This window comes from Chinchilla lanigera, unplaced genomic scaffold (assembly GCF_000276665.1).
Source record: "Chinchilla lanigera isolate Chin_1 unplaced genomic scaffold, ChiLan1.0 scaffold00006, whole genome shotgun sequence".
In the NCBI taxonomy this organism is placed as follows: domain Eukaryota; kingdom Metazoa; phylum Chordata; class Mammalia; order Rodentia; family Chinchillidae; genus Chinchilla; species Chinchilla lanigera.
Genome location: NW_004955407.1, coordinates 29,839,959 through 29,856,006, shown reverse-complemented (window position 1 = coordinate 29,856,006; position 16,048 = coordinate 29,839,959). Strand labels below are relative to the sequence as shown.

Genomic DNA, 16,048 nt, shown 5'->3' with positions numbered 1-16,048 from the left:
TTTTTTTGGTTTTTCTCCGGTACCGGGAACCGAACTCACGACCTTGCGCTTGCCAGGCAGGCGCTTTTGCCGCTGAGCTAAATCCCCAGCCCCTACAGTTAGACTTAACATTAAAGACTGCATAGTCCTGCCCCCGAAACTTCAGTTAAGTAACTGTATGGTGGTGCAAATAATCTCTACACTTGGGAGGCTGAGGCAGGAGGATTTCCATGAGTTTACTGTGAGTCTGGGCTACATGGTGAGTTCAAGTCCAGCCTGTACTACATAGTTAGACCCTGTCTCAAAAATTAAAAAAAAAAAAAGAAAAAAAAAAAAGACCAAGAGTAAAAAAGGAATTAACATTGTAAAGGAGTTCACTTGAATCTAGTTCTCTATTCCACGATGCTGATTTGCTTTGATTGTATATTTCCAAATTTAAATGTCATCTTGAAAATTCTTTTCTTAGTCCTATGAATGGCTTCAACTTTAGAGCAGAGTTTCTAGGGACTAGTTCTAGCTCTTAGATTAATAATATTTGGTTGCACTTTTAATTTTTAAAGCTTTAGTTTATTTATATAAATAAACTTGTCTCAATTGCTCTCTTGTCTCAATTGCTTTTTAGCTTTACTTGACAAATGAAAAATGAATAATAGTAAAGCTCAATACTCAGTGTCATATATTTCTCCTAAAGACTTGGACTTCTTCATTCAATGTGAAAATAGAAACAAAATAAAACCCAGCCTATTCTTATCTTGTCTCCTTTCAAATGTTGCTCTCTCTTAGGGCAGGGAAAGGTGGAAAAGTTAAGTAAAGTTGCATTTAAATATTTTGACCCATAAAACCAAATTTAATTGAAACTATTCTATTCTCATACAGGTCAATATCCCCACAGCTTAAAGGTATATTAGAAAGTTGCAAAGAAGAAATATTATCAATATAATTAGAATAAGAAAAGGCATCTGTAACATTCCTAACATGTTACAATATCAACATATTTTTGTAACACATATTTTATATTTTGACTTTTGTCCAAGTTAAAGGAAAACTATAAAATTTATTAATTATTTTTATATAAGGGCAAATGCTATCGCTCATGTCAAGTAGGAACATAGTTCCTATTTTTCTACATCATTATAGGATTAATCAACATTTATCTTAATGCATATTTCAAAGAGCAAAGGAGAAATTTGAAAAGAGAATTGTTTAATCTATTTTGCATTTTACAATTCATAATAAAACCAGTACATCTGCAGGGAAATTTATGCCTCTCATTTTACAGTGGATACTTTCACTTGGTTATTTTTTCACTGAATAAAACATAAAAAATATTTGCTCAGTGTATTTTAATATTGGTTTTACTACTAATGTTCAATGGTGGGTTTTGTAGGAAGTATTATGTTTGTATTCCTTGAAAAAAATAGAAATATTATTCACTTGACTATTACTCACTTGAATTCACTTGAGAATTCATATTTATGTATTCTTTGGTTTTATATTTCTGGTGGAAGCGTGCACATCCATCTTAAACAAATACTATTAGCTACCAATTACACTCATTTTATCTGGTTAAATTATATGTGAAATGTACTATCTTTACTCTGTTATGGAATATTTGTGGTTCTGTCTACAGAAGGCCTCATCAAAAATTAAAATTTCAAGACACTGCTAATCAATGCAGTATGTTGAAATTCATTTTGGTCGTGTGTTTCTCTGAAAAGTTAGGTTACTTTGGCAAACTGAACATCTCTATTCATTTTGATCTTTGAATATTCTACTTTACAATCATAACATATCATCTGAATCCAGTTCCACTGAAAAATGAAATGAAACACTATTTGTATAAAAGAGATGTTAAATATTAGGAGAAAGATCTCCTCTACAAATTAAAAGGCACATTGGACCATTTTTCTTGAAAAGGTAGTGTGCCAACATGTAGTTGAGAATATTGCTCAGATTTTGATAACCATGTTGGCTATAGTACTATTAATTTGCTTATAATTATTTGATTTGTTCAATAGGTTTTAAAGTAATTGTAAAATCAGGAGCATGTTCAAAGTTATATAACTCACTATGATTTTGTGGTCCAAATCAAAAGACAAATGTTAAAGGGAAATTTTTAAGAGACTGAACTTTGGGTCTAACGTACTAACTCAGTAGACCGACATCAGTGACTCGTGAAGTTCATGCCAACTTTCCTCACATGTGTGGCTTTGTTGTGTCATTTCACCATGGTGCCTTCATTTAGCAAACCTGGAAGCTGATGTAAATTTTTAAACATTTTGAAAAGCATGAGTAGTGGGGGGATCTGTTTGAGAACAGTTCCTAAATAAACCATGAACAGCTGAGTTAAGACTATTTAGAAGTTTCTTTAGAATAACTGGTTACAGAGTAGATTTATAAAAACAAAGAAAATATATTATGATACAAATACAAAGAGATATAAACAGAGCAGGATGGACTGAGATAAGTAAATGAAAGTCAGAACAAATAAATATTGCCAAGTTCGTATATCTTCACTCGGCTCTTTCTAATAAATACTGGAAGAACAGGAAAAAGAGTGAACGCTACGGTGAGAACGAAAACAGAGGTCACGATGCATTGTTGGAAGGGTAAAGAAAGGAGGAAATTGGCTGAAGTGCACAGAAACAGAGGTGGATGCAATCTGAAATTTTTAGTAGGACTTTGAATAGAAGCAATTGCAGGTAGGAGTTTGGGGTCTGAAATTAAAACTGAACTGCTACTCTGATAAGCCTGCATTTGAGAAGGATTGTGTGCCCCCAACTTCTGAAATTAATTCTTACATATTTTATAGCTAAAAAGCTCCAAGGCTGGTGGATAACCCAAAAATACTGTAAAGGTTATTATGAATAACATTTTATAAAACAACCTGTGTCTACCTTTGTTGAGTCCATGGCTAATGTACACAGCAGGCTATTATAAACCTTGATTTAAATTGTTCACATGCATCTAGGTTATAAGCATTTTTTAGTTCTCACCTTGCTAAGTGAGCTTGCTTTTTGAAAACATGGATTTAACATCTGTAGAGTGAGAATATATATTTGGATTTAGCTGGGCGTGGAGCAATCAATTCATAAGATAAGAGAAGAGAGGAAATGCTTATAAACAGATACATCAAATGCAGATGATGTAATATTCTTGATAATGAGCCATTTTATGTAGAGTTTATAACGTGGATATTTTGAAGAGTCAGCCATTTCTTCTCATAAAAGCAAAACAGTAAGCTCAAGGACATCTTACTTAGAATATTGAGTAAGCTGAAGTAATTTTAACGAGAATGAGTGCCTCTTTGCATCAGAAGATAGCAGATTAATGACTTGTAACATTAAAGGTAGAACCTAGAATGACACAGAAGGAGAATATGCATATGACTTATCCCGTGCTCCGACAGCCGTATATAAGCACCTCTCTTCCCATAGTGACACTCGTACTCAGGATTTGACCTTGACCAGAAAACCAAACTCACCACCTCTGACACCATGAGCTACTACGGGAACTATTACGGAGGCCTGGGCTACCCCTATGGAGGTTTTGGTGGCCAGGGCTATGGCTGTGGATGTGGCAGCTTCCACAGACTGGGCAGGGGCAGTGGCTATGGAGGTTACGGATTTGGCTCCAGCTTTGGGAATTTCGGATACGGCTTCCATCACCCATCGTACTATGGAGGATATGGATTCTCCAGATTCTACTGAAACCAGTATCTGAAGCCATGAGAAGGTTACTCAACCTGACTATAATAACTAAATGAAACACATTTACCCTGGACCAAGTGGAGATAAAGAACTTCTGGAATCTAATCTGAATATTTAGCATCTTAAAATTGTCTACGTCATAGCATCTGGTGTCCCTCTCGTAAATGTAGTATTTTTCAATTTTCCTTACAATAAACTATCATAAATTCTAGCAGCACACTTGGCTTTCATTTTTTATATTTCTTTTTAATAGCTTGGTACATTTGGATTTAGCTAAAGATTGAATTATATATTTAATAAAATTTTTCAAGGCTTGTACTAATACTGTCTTAGATAGGCTCGAACCTTCAAAAAGTGAAACGATTTCCTAAAAATTAAAAATTTCATGACTAGTGAAATCCAGATTGGAACCTTGCTTTAATGAACACCAGGTACTTTCTTTCCTTAGATGCATCATCCTACCCCACATGGACAGTCCTTTGCTGCTGACCACTGCAGTATCTTGCAGGTTCTGCTGATGTGTTATCTAGAAGAGTTACGTTATCTCGGCAAATTGTTCATCTCTATTCATTTTGATCTTTACATATTCTATTACAGAATCGTGAATTTGTCAATTTCAAATTTAGTTGTAGCTATATAAATACAAATTGTGATTAATGCCAAATTCAAACTTTATCTTAGAAAACTGCCATAAAGCATTTGGGAATTTAGGTTTACATACTGAACATATGAATGGATTTTATGAGCAGGAGAGTATTACCAACTGCTTCACTCAATTAAGTGAGGTGCAGTTCTAAAAAGAACCTGAGTAGGGATAGCTCGATATCTTTACTGGGGGACTATACTGTTTAATTTGACTGAGCAAAACAGAATTTCATATCAAAACACTTTTCTTCTCTGAATGATTAACAGCACCACAGTCTGAAGAAACATTTTGTATGTTTAAAGTAGAGTGATCAATATGATCATTTAGAGACAGTACTAACACAGTGCAACACAGTTTATCATATTATTGTGTCACTGATTGTTAGATTGTATTTATTGAAAGAGCAGCTCTGGAACGTGTTTACTTCCAAGGAAAAAGTGTCATTTGCTCTCAAGAGAATGTATCACAGCATCTTCAGCCTCAAAACTGAGAAAAGGTCTGACACAATATACAGCAGAGTGACATCATTACACCTGTTTGATTTATGATTTTATGGCTCCAATTGACTTTATGAGAATTAAATCTCCAAATTAACAACTATATTTTAATTTAGGATGCATTATGAATCAAGGCAGGTTTTGCAGACACTAGAGAAAGAAATAAAAATAATATGTGAAGCTGTCAAAGTTTCTTAATTAGATAAAAAAGCATTAAACATAAAATAAACAATATTAATATATTGGATTCCATTATTTCAAGAAACTCTTTTTATAATAGGCACCACTTTAGAGTGAGAAAACAAATCACATACTTGGAATAAACATTTTAAAAACAAAGATCTAAAAAAATGCCTGTACATAAGGAACCCTTACAACATAATGCTATAATATTAAAAACCCACTTAAAATGGAGAAAATACTTGCCAATAAGCATATGAAAGCATGGGAAATATCACTACTTTTCGAGGAAACCTCAAACTGAAACAATATTCAGACTATGCTGGACAGAAATAAAGATGTACTTAATTTCAGAACAACACATCCAACTATGTGGTGTAATGTGTTTATGAAGAATTCTGGTTAAAGTGTAGCATGTTCAAGTCTTGTAGACACAGAAAGTTCTTCTTATAAAAGTGTTGCAATGAAGTTCAGAGACAAAGGAAAAATTGTTCAGAAAGTAGGAAAAAATGTAAGATACAATGCCCATAGTGTGGTCAAACTAAAATTGTTTTAAAATGACCAACGTTGTCAAAGATGTGGGGGCAATTAGAAGTTTCTTGTTGGTAGTACTCTAGAATTTTAAAAAATTGGGAGCATCGGTGACAACATCTACTGCAGCTGGTGTTAAAAGGTAGAAATATGATTATCTCTAGTAAATGCTGTCAACCAAGAAGGACCAATGGAAACATTTGGGGATTAGGTATGCTGAGGGTCAGTAGAATAAGCACGTACATCACCCCCTTTGTCCAGAAGGGATCCATTCCAACCCTCCATCCAAGTGGATGCCTAAAATCACAGACAATAAATTCTATATATGATGCATTTTCCTACACTTCTGTAATTGTGACAAAACTTATTTTAGAAAATAAGAAAAATAAGAAGATTTTAGAAATATAAAATTTTTAGAAAAATAAGAGATTAATAACATGATAGAGTAATTGTTAGATGTACCGCAATAAAATTATGCAATAGTTGTCTTTCTTGCTTCAAATATTTTATGTACTTACCCTTCCCATTATAATGATAAGGTGAGGTGAATGACACTGGCTAGGCGTCGTGACAAAGCCCTAACTACATAAAAGTCACTCGAGCACAAGCTCTCCGAAACTATATGGGTTGTTTTGATACCTGAGATAGCTAAGTAACTAATGGGTGGGTAGAGTACTAAGCTGGAAAAAGGGATGATTCACATTCTAAGTGGATAGAAACTAGTTGGAGTGAGATTTCACCATGCTCTTTTAAAAGATGCACAATTTAAAATGTGTGAATTATTTCTGGAAAATTCTATTCAATATTATTAGACTGTGGTTGTCCTCTGCTGACTCAAAGAGTGAAAGTGAAAATGCAGATACAAAACAACATCAGAGGCTATACTCAAATTTATATTACAATATAACTCACTATGTTTGCATTATGCTTCAAATAAAATTAATGCAAATAAAATACAATAAAATGAGGGTTATTTGTTCCCCTATGGTTAAGTGCTACTTAAATTCATTTTGTAAAAGTCCTTTTAATTAATGTGCATTCAGTAAGTTGGCTCAAGCTTGTGAGAGACCCAATGCCTACTTTTAAATTCCTTATAATTCACTAATCCCTTCAACATTTACTCATGGGTTTGTTACTACACTGTAATCATGGCAGAAAGAAAAAATAACAGCTGTGAAATTGTTCCACTTGAAAATTGCTGGTAAGACTGGAAAACTTGACTCCTTTATTTATTGTCCTGATTTGACTTTAATTTTGAACAATATTATGCTATCTTGGTATGCCAAAGTAGTTTTTATTTTTCAATTTTATAAAATATGATACTAATAGTTATGATGGTCGATGTTCTAAAATAATATAAAATTATTGCCATATTTCACCTTTTTCTTCCCGGACATTCTCCACAAGAATACAGAACAGGTGAGTTAATGCTTCCAAATTTTCAAACATTTTCTTCCCTTTGAAAACGGACCACACCACGGGGCAAAAGATGGCTTTGAAAGGATATGATAAATTGAAGAGTCTTGGATTTAATCAAGTTCCTTCATTAAATCCTAAGTGAAGCTTGACGATCCAAAGCAGCGTAGCAATGAAGACATACTTCATTTCAGAACAACACTGCCAACTCTGCTGTATAATATGTTTACGAAGAATTCTACTTAGTGTGTAGTGTGTTCAGATTTTGTAGAAACAAGATCTTCTCCATATAAAAGTGCTGCAATGCATTTCAGGGACACTGTGAGACTAGGAAAAATGTCAGCTCAAACACTGCGATGAATAGGAGAGCTGCTTCCTCAGTCAGGATTGTGTTAAGTAAGTGTAACATGTAGAGTGATACTAAAACTAAGCGGCCAATGTTTGATGTCACCATGTATCAGGGTATATCAGCATTCTGGAACAGATGCTGGCATTGTCCCTCACAGTCTTGCATTGAACAGCAAACTAAGCCAACTTTTGACACCATGAGTCACTATGACAGCTACTATGGGGGCCTCGGCTACAGCTATGAAGGCTTTGGTGGCCTGGACTATGGCTATGGCTATGCATGTGGCAGTTTCTGCAGATTGGGCTATGGCTCTGACCAAGGCTCCGCCTATGGAGGCTATGGATATGGCTCTGGTTATGGAAGCTACAGATATGGCTGCTACTGTTCATTATGCTACGGAGGATACAAATTCTCTGGATTCTACTGAATTGCTGCCCTGAACTCAGCATCTGAAATTATAAAAAGACCTCTAAAACTAATTTTATTTACTGGACAATCAAACTCACACAATTTTCATAATTCATAATTTGACACTTTCCTATTTCTTGCTTTCTTAGATAATATTAAATTTAGTTCAATAGCAGAAAGCTTTTATCAATTTAACATCAGTGTATACTTATATATCAGGTGTGTGTTTTATTTAGTACAGTTTACATTTCTCAATTCAATCCAAAAGCATAGTGAGACTTCCATACAGGAAATTCTGTTTTTATTTTAAGGCCAAGGAAATTTAATAGGTCAGACCACATCAACAGACAGATTATGAAATAAACTACATTTTTCAGGAATTTATATTTCATAGTTTCATCCTATTATACTCTTGTGCATATAATTTCATTTGACATTTTTATTAAGCAGTTATTCTACAAATTACAAAAGAATTTAGCTAATTATTTTTCATATGAGTTTGACTCATAACATTTTAGCTATATTTTTATAGTTAGCTTTCTTTTTTTCTTACTTAATTTCCCTTGCAGGATATGGCATTCTATTTCATCATCATTATCATCATATTGATGATTTTGCAATCTAACAGGCAAGATAAACACAAAAACTCTATTTTGAATTAATTTACCTTTTACCTTAGGTTGATGACAAACACTACAAAATCCAGGAAGCTTTCTCATACAGCTTAATTTTAGTTAAATCATTCCCTGATGAAAATAGGAAAAATGGGGCATTCTATAGATACAGCAAGTAAAAAAGTAGTAAAAAAAAATAGTAACATTCTTCCTAAAATTAAATGCTACAGTCAAATAATAGTATACATCCACAGTTTTTGATCTACATTGGTGAAAATAGTTAACATGTTTGATTCAGTCACACAGTAGCACTGTACAGCTGCTGAGATAGAGCAGACCTTAAATGGCAGCATGCAGTTCTCCTGACCATGTACATTAAACAAATAAAGAAGTAGAAAGGAGTCAAAAAATTATATGAGTCTGGGTGACAGATTCAGGACCAGGACCAGAGTCCAGGCCTCCTGAGCCCAGGTGCCACAGTGCAGCTTCCGTCCTGCTGTCTCTTTCCCCTCCTTGCCACCAAGTGGAGCACCTGGAAGGTGTCTGCTCCATGCCATTCATATGAATAGATTCAAAGTCAAGAGACATGCTCTATGGAGCCAAACTAAACCCACCATCAGTATTGTTAGATTGAGGAACCATTGGGTTAAGGACCCTTAGTTATTGCAGGCTGATCAGGCCCACAATCTCCCAAATGAGTGAACAGCGAAGGCTTAAATAAAGTGAGATAATTGAAATGACTGTAGGGCTCCTGGGGGGTCTAACTCTCTTACAGACTTCGAGATTCCCTGGTTAAGACAAAAACTTCTCTGGGCAGCCTGTATTTATTTATTTTACAAACAAAGGAGGGGGATACTCAAGAAAATGCGGGAATCTGAGCAGGACCGGGGGAGAATTTTCCCAAGTAGTAAGTTATGTCAATCAGGAGAACTACCTGATCTTTAGGTGGACATTTACTGTAGAAGTGTGGAGCCTGCAGCTGCAGTCTCCTTTAAATTAATTGGGGTTGAAGTCAAACATCTTCAGCTGTGGCCTTGTCCTTTGAGATGTCACAGCTTCACAGACCAGTAACTCATAGAGGTTCATGTACTATGAGTCAGCTGCCCATCTTCAGCCAAGGTGCCTAAACTTCAGACAACTCAAAAGTAAATATGGAAAGCCAATTTATCAATATTAAATCCTGCTCAGAACCATTTTGTAGTGGTCTCCAACAAGGAACACTATGCTTATACTCATAAGGAATTATATTATTGTTGTAGAATGTGTACCAAACTGGATGGAAAAGATTTTGCACCAAAGAGTTGGAAAGCAACTTTTATTTATGCCAGCGAACTGATGGGAACTAGGTCTACATCACCAGCACTGGCTTACAGTAAAATAACAACTTATATGCATACAACTTATATAAGCAGGAAGTACAGAGTCAATAATTTGTTAGTCTCTAATTGGTTACATATATTTGATCACATGTTGTCAGGCAGATGTGTCTGGGGCAGGTTTCATTGGGGGGCATTCATCATGAGGCAGGAAGGTCTGGGGGAAGTCAGGGTCCAGGCAAGTGGGTAAGATTTAGTGTCACCTTGACAAGGCTGGCCTGCCCGGGGAGGTAGTCCTTGAAACAGGCCAGTAAAACAGAGTATGTGTGCAGTCCATTGTGCAGCTGGTCAGATAGAGCTGTGTCAAATTTTCTCTGAGTTGCAACTGGGTTTTTTAGTCAAGGCCAGCTGAGACTAATAGCCCAATTATGAATCTATCATTTTAAATTTTTCTACTGTATTCTCCCTGTTTTTTATAAGGAAGATTCTTCTTCCTAGGCTTTAAGAAGTTGACAGGAGGCGATTATCCTTAGGAGGAGTAGTGGTGTATGGCCTCAAAGTGCTGAGACAGAAATCACGTTAGGATGTGGGTCACACAGAGACCCAGGAGGAAGACAGTCAGAAGGGCCATTAAAGGCCCAAGTAATGCTCCTACCCATGAGGAGAATAAGTCCAGGAAACCCAAACAAGAAGACACACCCAATCTATCTCTGCTCTCTGTTCCAGGCACTTTTGCAAGTGGTGGGAGTTTTCCTTAATTATTCCTAACTTGTTAGCATAATAACAACATTCCTCCTCTAGGAAAAGACAAGTTCATCCGTGTTGGGCCATGGAAGGTCTAAGGTACAAATTTATCAGGGAAACTAAAAGGGGGAAATGTAACAGAAAATGCCCCCCAGCTAGCATACTTCAGTTTATTAGTTGCTCAGGTAATAATTCCTGTTCCGATTCTGCTTGCTTCTGTCTCTTAGAAATGGCTGGTCACTGTGATGCACATAGTATAAACCAATCCCAAACTGACAAGCCATTCTGCCTCTGTACTTCCTGCTTGCTTGTCTCATATAAGTCCTAGACCACCAGAGATCAAGACCTGATATTCGGAAATGATGCAGATCAGTGCCCATACATGTAAATAAATCTGTCGACAAATCCTTGGTATGACTTGGTGTTTCTTCTTGCCATTGCACATCTGTTCAAGTGAAGATGTGGCCCACTACATGATCAGGGATATCTGTATGGAAAGCTGATTATAGCAGTGCTCAGAAGTGTCTGGTAGTATCTAGACACATTGTTCATCTTAACCAACCACACTGAACTAGCTGTTAACTAGGAAGATGGTGACTAATAACAGATACAGGGCTTAGGTAACTTTGAAGACCATTCAGAATAACTTTAGTGATGTTAGAGGAGTATTGGAGGAGAAATATGAGCAAGTCAATTACAGAAAACACTGAGAGATTTCATTCTCTATTGGTCATCTTTCTATTGCTGTGACAAATTACCAAAGAAAACAACTAAAAGGAGAAAGATTTGTATTGGCTCATGGATTTAAAGGTTTCTGCCCATGGCCTACAGCCATCACTGCTTTTAGGCTTCAGTAATATCATGGCAGAAGGATGTGGCAGAAGAAAGCTGCTCACCTAATTGCAGCCAGGAAGGAAGGAGAGAAAAAGGGAGTCATAGAGGAAGAGACAGAAGACAAAATCTACCCTTCCAAATATGTTTCCAGTTACCAACTTTCACCCAGCAAAGACTCACTTTCTCAAATCAATTCAATGAATGATCTCTTCAGTGGATTAAACCAACTGGTGGAGCTATAACCCTCACAATCCAGTCACCCCTCTGAGTCCCAGGTCAGAATAGTATTGCATTGGCAATAAAGAATTCAATAAATGAGTCTTTAGGGGGACACTTCAGAATTAAACCATAACACATGCCATAAAAATACCACAAAAAAAGATAGAAGGAAGTAGAATTGGCATTAGGCTATAATAGATGCATTCATATTTGCAGAAGTAGTGGAAGAATAGAGCAGTAGAAAGATATAGTGGTTGATACACTGTGTCAACTGGAGACATTTAGAAGCTTAACTAAGTGACTCTAAGGGATCAGGGTCATTACTTTGTAAACATGCTATGCCTATGCAAGAAGAGGGTATAAATATGGTATGAGTGTAAATGACCAACCCTAGGGTAGAGGACCTGCATAAAATATAAGGGAGAAAATGAGGCTTGCTCTCCCATTTTGCTCTTGTTGCTTTTGCTGTCTTCTGAAGACTTGAAAATTTCCCCCTCTGCCATGCCACCCTGCTTTGGAGCCAGTTGATTATGAAAAGAAACCTTTACAAACTGTGAGCTAAATAAACCTTTCCTTTCTTAACTTTGGGCATTGAGCATTTTGTCTCAGCAATGAGAGAAAAGTGAGCAAGACAGAGCTGAGTACCAGAGAATTGCTGTAACTGTATCTGACCATGTGGCTAAAGAGCCAGTGGGAATAGATTGTGGGAAGAGTTTGGAAACGTTCAGAGATGTCACGTGAAAGAGTAATGCTTGGTCATCTTAGGTTCCTCTGTGTGGGAGATTCTCATCAGAGCTTAGAAGACTGGAAGGCTGTTAGAAATGCTGCCAGTAAAGGCCATGTTCAGGAGGTTTCTGCTGGGAAGGACAGCATTGGTTATTGGTGTGCAGATGATGTTATGTCTTGGCAGGAAGTTTGTCTACATTTTGCTCATTTTCAGAGATTTTGCCTGAGACTGAGTTTAAGGGTGGCAGACTAATTAATCTGGCAGAAGAAATTTCAAAGCAGTTTAAATTTCTTGAATGTTGAGGCTGTGACGTGGCTACTGTTGGAGGTTTTTATCCAGTACTTTGTTGAGAATCAGGAGCAAAAAGGCCAATGGATTGACTCAAAACATTGTGAGTTTGACCATAAAGGAAGATCCAGTAATGCTGTGAACTAAAAAGGTAGGGTGGAAGAGATCTCAACTGCTGATAAGGAACAGGGGACTAGAAAAGATGGCCTGAGAACATCATAAGAAGCAGCAAGTCCCTACCCTTAGCAGCAAACTGTGAAAGTGAAAGACCCTGCTTTGAGGAGAAAGCCACAGAACACCAGGTTCCAGAGTGGCATCAGCATAGAAAATTTGTTCCTCAGAATTGGACTCACAGTGCCCAGTGATCCAGGCACTCATCCCCTACAGCCAAGAGAGAGGAAAGCCTGGCAACTACTCCATCCAGCAGCAGACCTTGGCATCATCCACATGGAACTGGTTTTATGTACGTGCAGAATGCAAGAGTTATGGAGTTAAAAATGCTTCCACCCCTATTGCAGAAGGCCTGGGTGTCCAGGTAGTGTTCCCCTGAGAGGGCAGTGTGTGAAACTGTGAATGTGAAGCTAAAGGTGCAGTGGAGACCCCGGAAGTTTGGAAAAGGCAGGATTGTGGATCATCTGAGCAAAGCTGCAAGGAAGAAGAAGGAGCAAAATCAGCTCAAGAGGGTAACTGGGAGCTACAGTCACAAGTGCTGTAGAGGTGGAGTCATTCAAGCCCTTTTGAGCTCATAATTTGCCACAGATTCCTTCAGGTGCTAGGCATCGAAGTACAGGACTTAATATTTGCCCTGCTGGATTTTGGACTTGCTTTGGCCCCAGTCTTTTGTACCCCTTTGTTTGAATTAAAATGTTTACCTTGTGCCATTGAATGTTGGAAGTGTTTAACTTCATTTGTATAGGGGTTTGCAGCAGAGTTTGCCTTACATCTTGAAGGAGATTTGACACTTGGACTTTTCAGCGGTGCTGAAACAGTTAGGTCTTTGGCAACTGTTAGAGATGAACTAATTGCCTTTTGCAAATAGGGATGTGCATGAGTCTTTGGGGAGCCGGGGGCAGATTGTTATGGTTCTAATGTAATACAGTTTTGGTAGGCTTAATACTGGTTCTTAAGGATTGTTAAGCTGTGTTATAATGTTCAAGCTGTGAAATGATGAGAATAAGTATCACCCAAGGAAAACTTACCATCTATTCTGGTGAGGGAATTGGTGCATTTCTGTTTATATGCAGGATAGTTATAACATGTTAGGAGTAATTAGAAGCATGCCTTTGTATCTAAGACTGGTTTAAAAAACTTGTCTGGTCCCCAAATTGACAAGGGGTGTACTGTAATGGTTGATACAATGTGTCAACTTGAGAAGTCTAGAATCTTAACTAAGTAACTCAGCAGTGATACATACTCCACTGTAGAGGACATGCCCTTACCATTCTAGGATGCTGTTTATTGTGCCAACTTGAGAAGTTTAGAAGTTTAACTAAGTGACTCAACAGGGGGCCAGGGTCTTCACTTTGTAAACATCCTGAGCCTGTGCAAGAGAAGGGCATGGAGATGGTGTGAATGCTACATCTACCTGAGGGCAGGTAGCCTGCATACAATATAAGAGAGAAGAACCTTGCTCTTCCCCTCCCCTCTCTGCTCCTGCTGTTTTTGCTTTCTTCTACCACCTTGAACAGTTGCTCCTCTGCCATGACTTCCTGCCCTGGTGCCAGCTGATTACGGACTGAAACCTCAACAAACTGTCAGCTAAATAAAATTTTCTTTCCTTACTTTTGGGTGTTAGGTATTTTGTCTCAGCAATGAGAGAAAAATAACTGAGACAGCCTCCAAATAAAAGGTGACTTTTGGCCAATAAAAGGCTATATTTTCATCATCTCACATATTCTAACGCAGAATCTGAGACCACAGTTAATCCAACATCTTGGAAACATCTGCAAATAAGAAAATGACCAACAATTGTTCAAGTCTTTGGGTCCACTGAATTAAGAGAAATAAATTTTAAAAGAAATGTGCATTTCTCACTTCCCACAAGCAATCAGTATCCAAATGATAGTATTACTGCTGTATTTTTTCCAAAGTAGAAAACGACCAAAAAAATATTTGGATGCTTTCATGCATTGATTTTATAGGTTTATTTCACACCTTGTTCCTTTTCATGCATATTATATATGTGTGCATGTGTGTATCAAACTGAGGTCTATAGCCAGTCATGGTGGTCCATGTCAGGAGGCTGAGACAGGAGGATTGCTGTGAAATTGAGACCAACCTGATCTATAAAGTGAGCTAAAGGCCAGCTTGAACTGCATAGTGAAACCCTGTCTCAAAAAGACATTAAAAAAAAATTGAGATCTATACTATGGCATATGTATCACTATTTTGTTTTCAGAAAATATAAAATAAATCTAGGTATATTTCATTGCTGGGCTTTATTTATTTATTTATTTGGGTTTTTTTCTAGTACTGGGAATCGAACTCATGACCTTGCACTTGCCAGGCATACACGCTGCCCCTGAGCTAAATTCCCAGCCCCCCTGGGCTTTATTTTTAAATTATAAAATTTATTTCAAATGTATACAACTATACGCAACAGAAACAATGATTTAAATTAGCAAATTATCCCTTAGTCACTTCACACAACCTAAAAGATCTACCAAAGCATTCATGACATTGTTTTTCTTTAATTTTAAAGAGAATTCTAAAAAACAATAAAGATGATGCAGAACTTCAAAAGAAGATGGAATGAAATTAACAATGGTTATTATGTTGCATATTGTTATCTTCGAAGTAGTTGCTCAGCTTAACAGATATAGGCATGTAAATTTGATCAAACAATATAAACTCTAGATGTTCCTTTCAGTGAACTAATAAAAATTACTAATAGAATTATTTTGGTTTTCTTGTGTATGTGTGTGTGTGTGTGTATATAGAGAGATAGACAGACAGATAGATAGATAGATAAATAGATATATCCTTTATTTTTTTCTCCAGGGAGAAAATAAGGGTAAATTGGGGGGTAAAATAAAAAGCCAAATATTAAGATCAAATTAGTTATATGAATGTGTGATGGGAAAAAATGAATAAGAGCAAGATACTTAGGGTGTGCTAGTACATATTTGAAATTAGGAGTGAATAAAAGGGAAATAAGTATTTCATAAGGAAAATGGAATAGTGCAAGGAATAATAATGATACATAAAAAGGAGAAAATCAAGATCATCTGCCTTTTTTTCAGATAATACTTGGATAGAGTCCTTTTTGGAAATTAGAATATAATAATAGTTTTTTATGTTTGTTTGTTTATTTGGTGGATACCAGTTCTCAAGCTCAGGTCCCTAAACTTTCTAGGCAGTCACTGCACCACTGAGCTATACCCATGACCCCAAAGTAATGCTTTAAAGATAATTTTGAACAGGTGTTCAGGTTGATATAAAACTGAGTTTATTCTTCTGGATAGTTTCTAAGTTTCATTTAAATTTTACTATACTGATAAACTGAAAGAAAAATGTTTTGGAAGGTGATGGGTAAAACCAAAACAGTTTTTATCATGCCTAAATACTTTAGCTATTACTTTGTATATATC

At 36.6% G+C, this 16,048-nt stretch overlaps 1 protein-coding gene across 1 annotated transcript; it reads left to right on the top strand.

The window, feature by feature from the left end:
* The first annotated feature begins 7,504 nt into the window (after positions 1 to 7,504).
* Positions 7,505 to 7,735, top strand: LOC102014643 (keratin-associated protein 19-3-like). The gene has a single exon (XM_005375971.1). The coding sequence runs from the start codon at positions 7,505 to 7,507 to the stop codon at positions 7,733 to 7,735; it is 231 nt and encodes a 76-aa protein (XP_005376028.1).
* The last annotated feature ends 8,313 nt before the right edge of the window (positions 7,736 to 16,048 follow it).

Coding starts and splice junctions, on each gene's coding strand:
- LOC102014643 (XM_005375971.1), top strand. CDS start 7,505: ATGAGTCACTATGACAGCTACTATGGGGGCCTCGGCTACAGCTATGAA.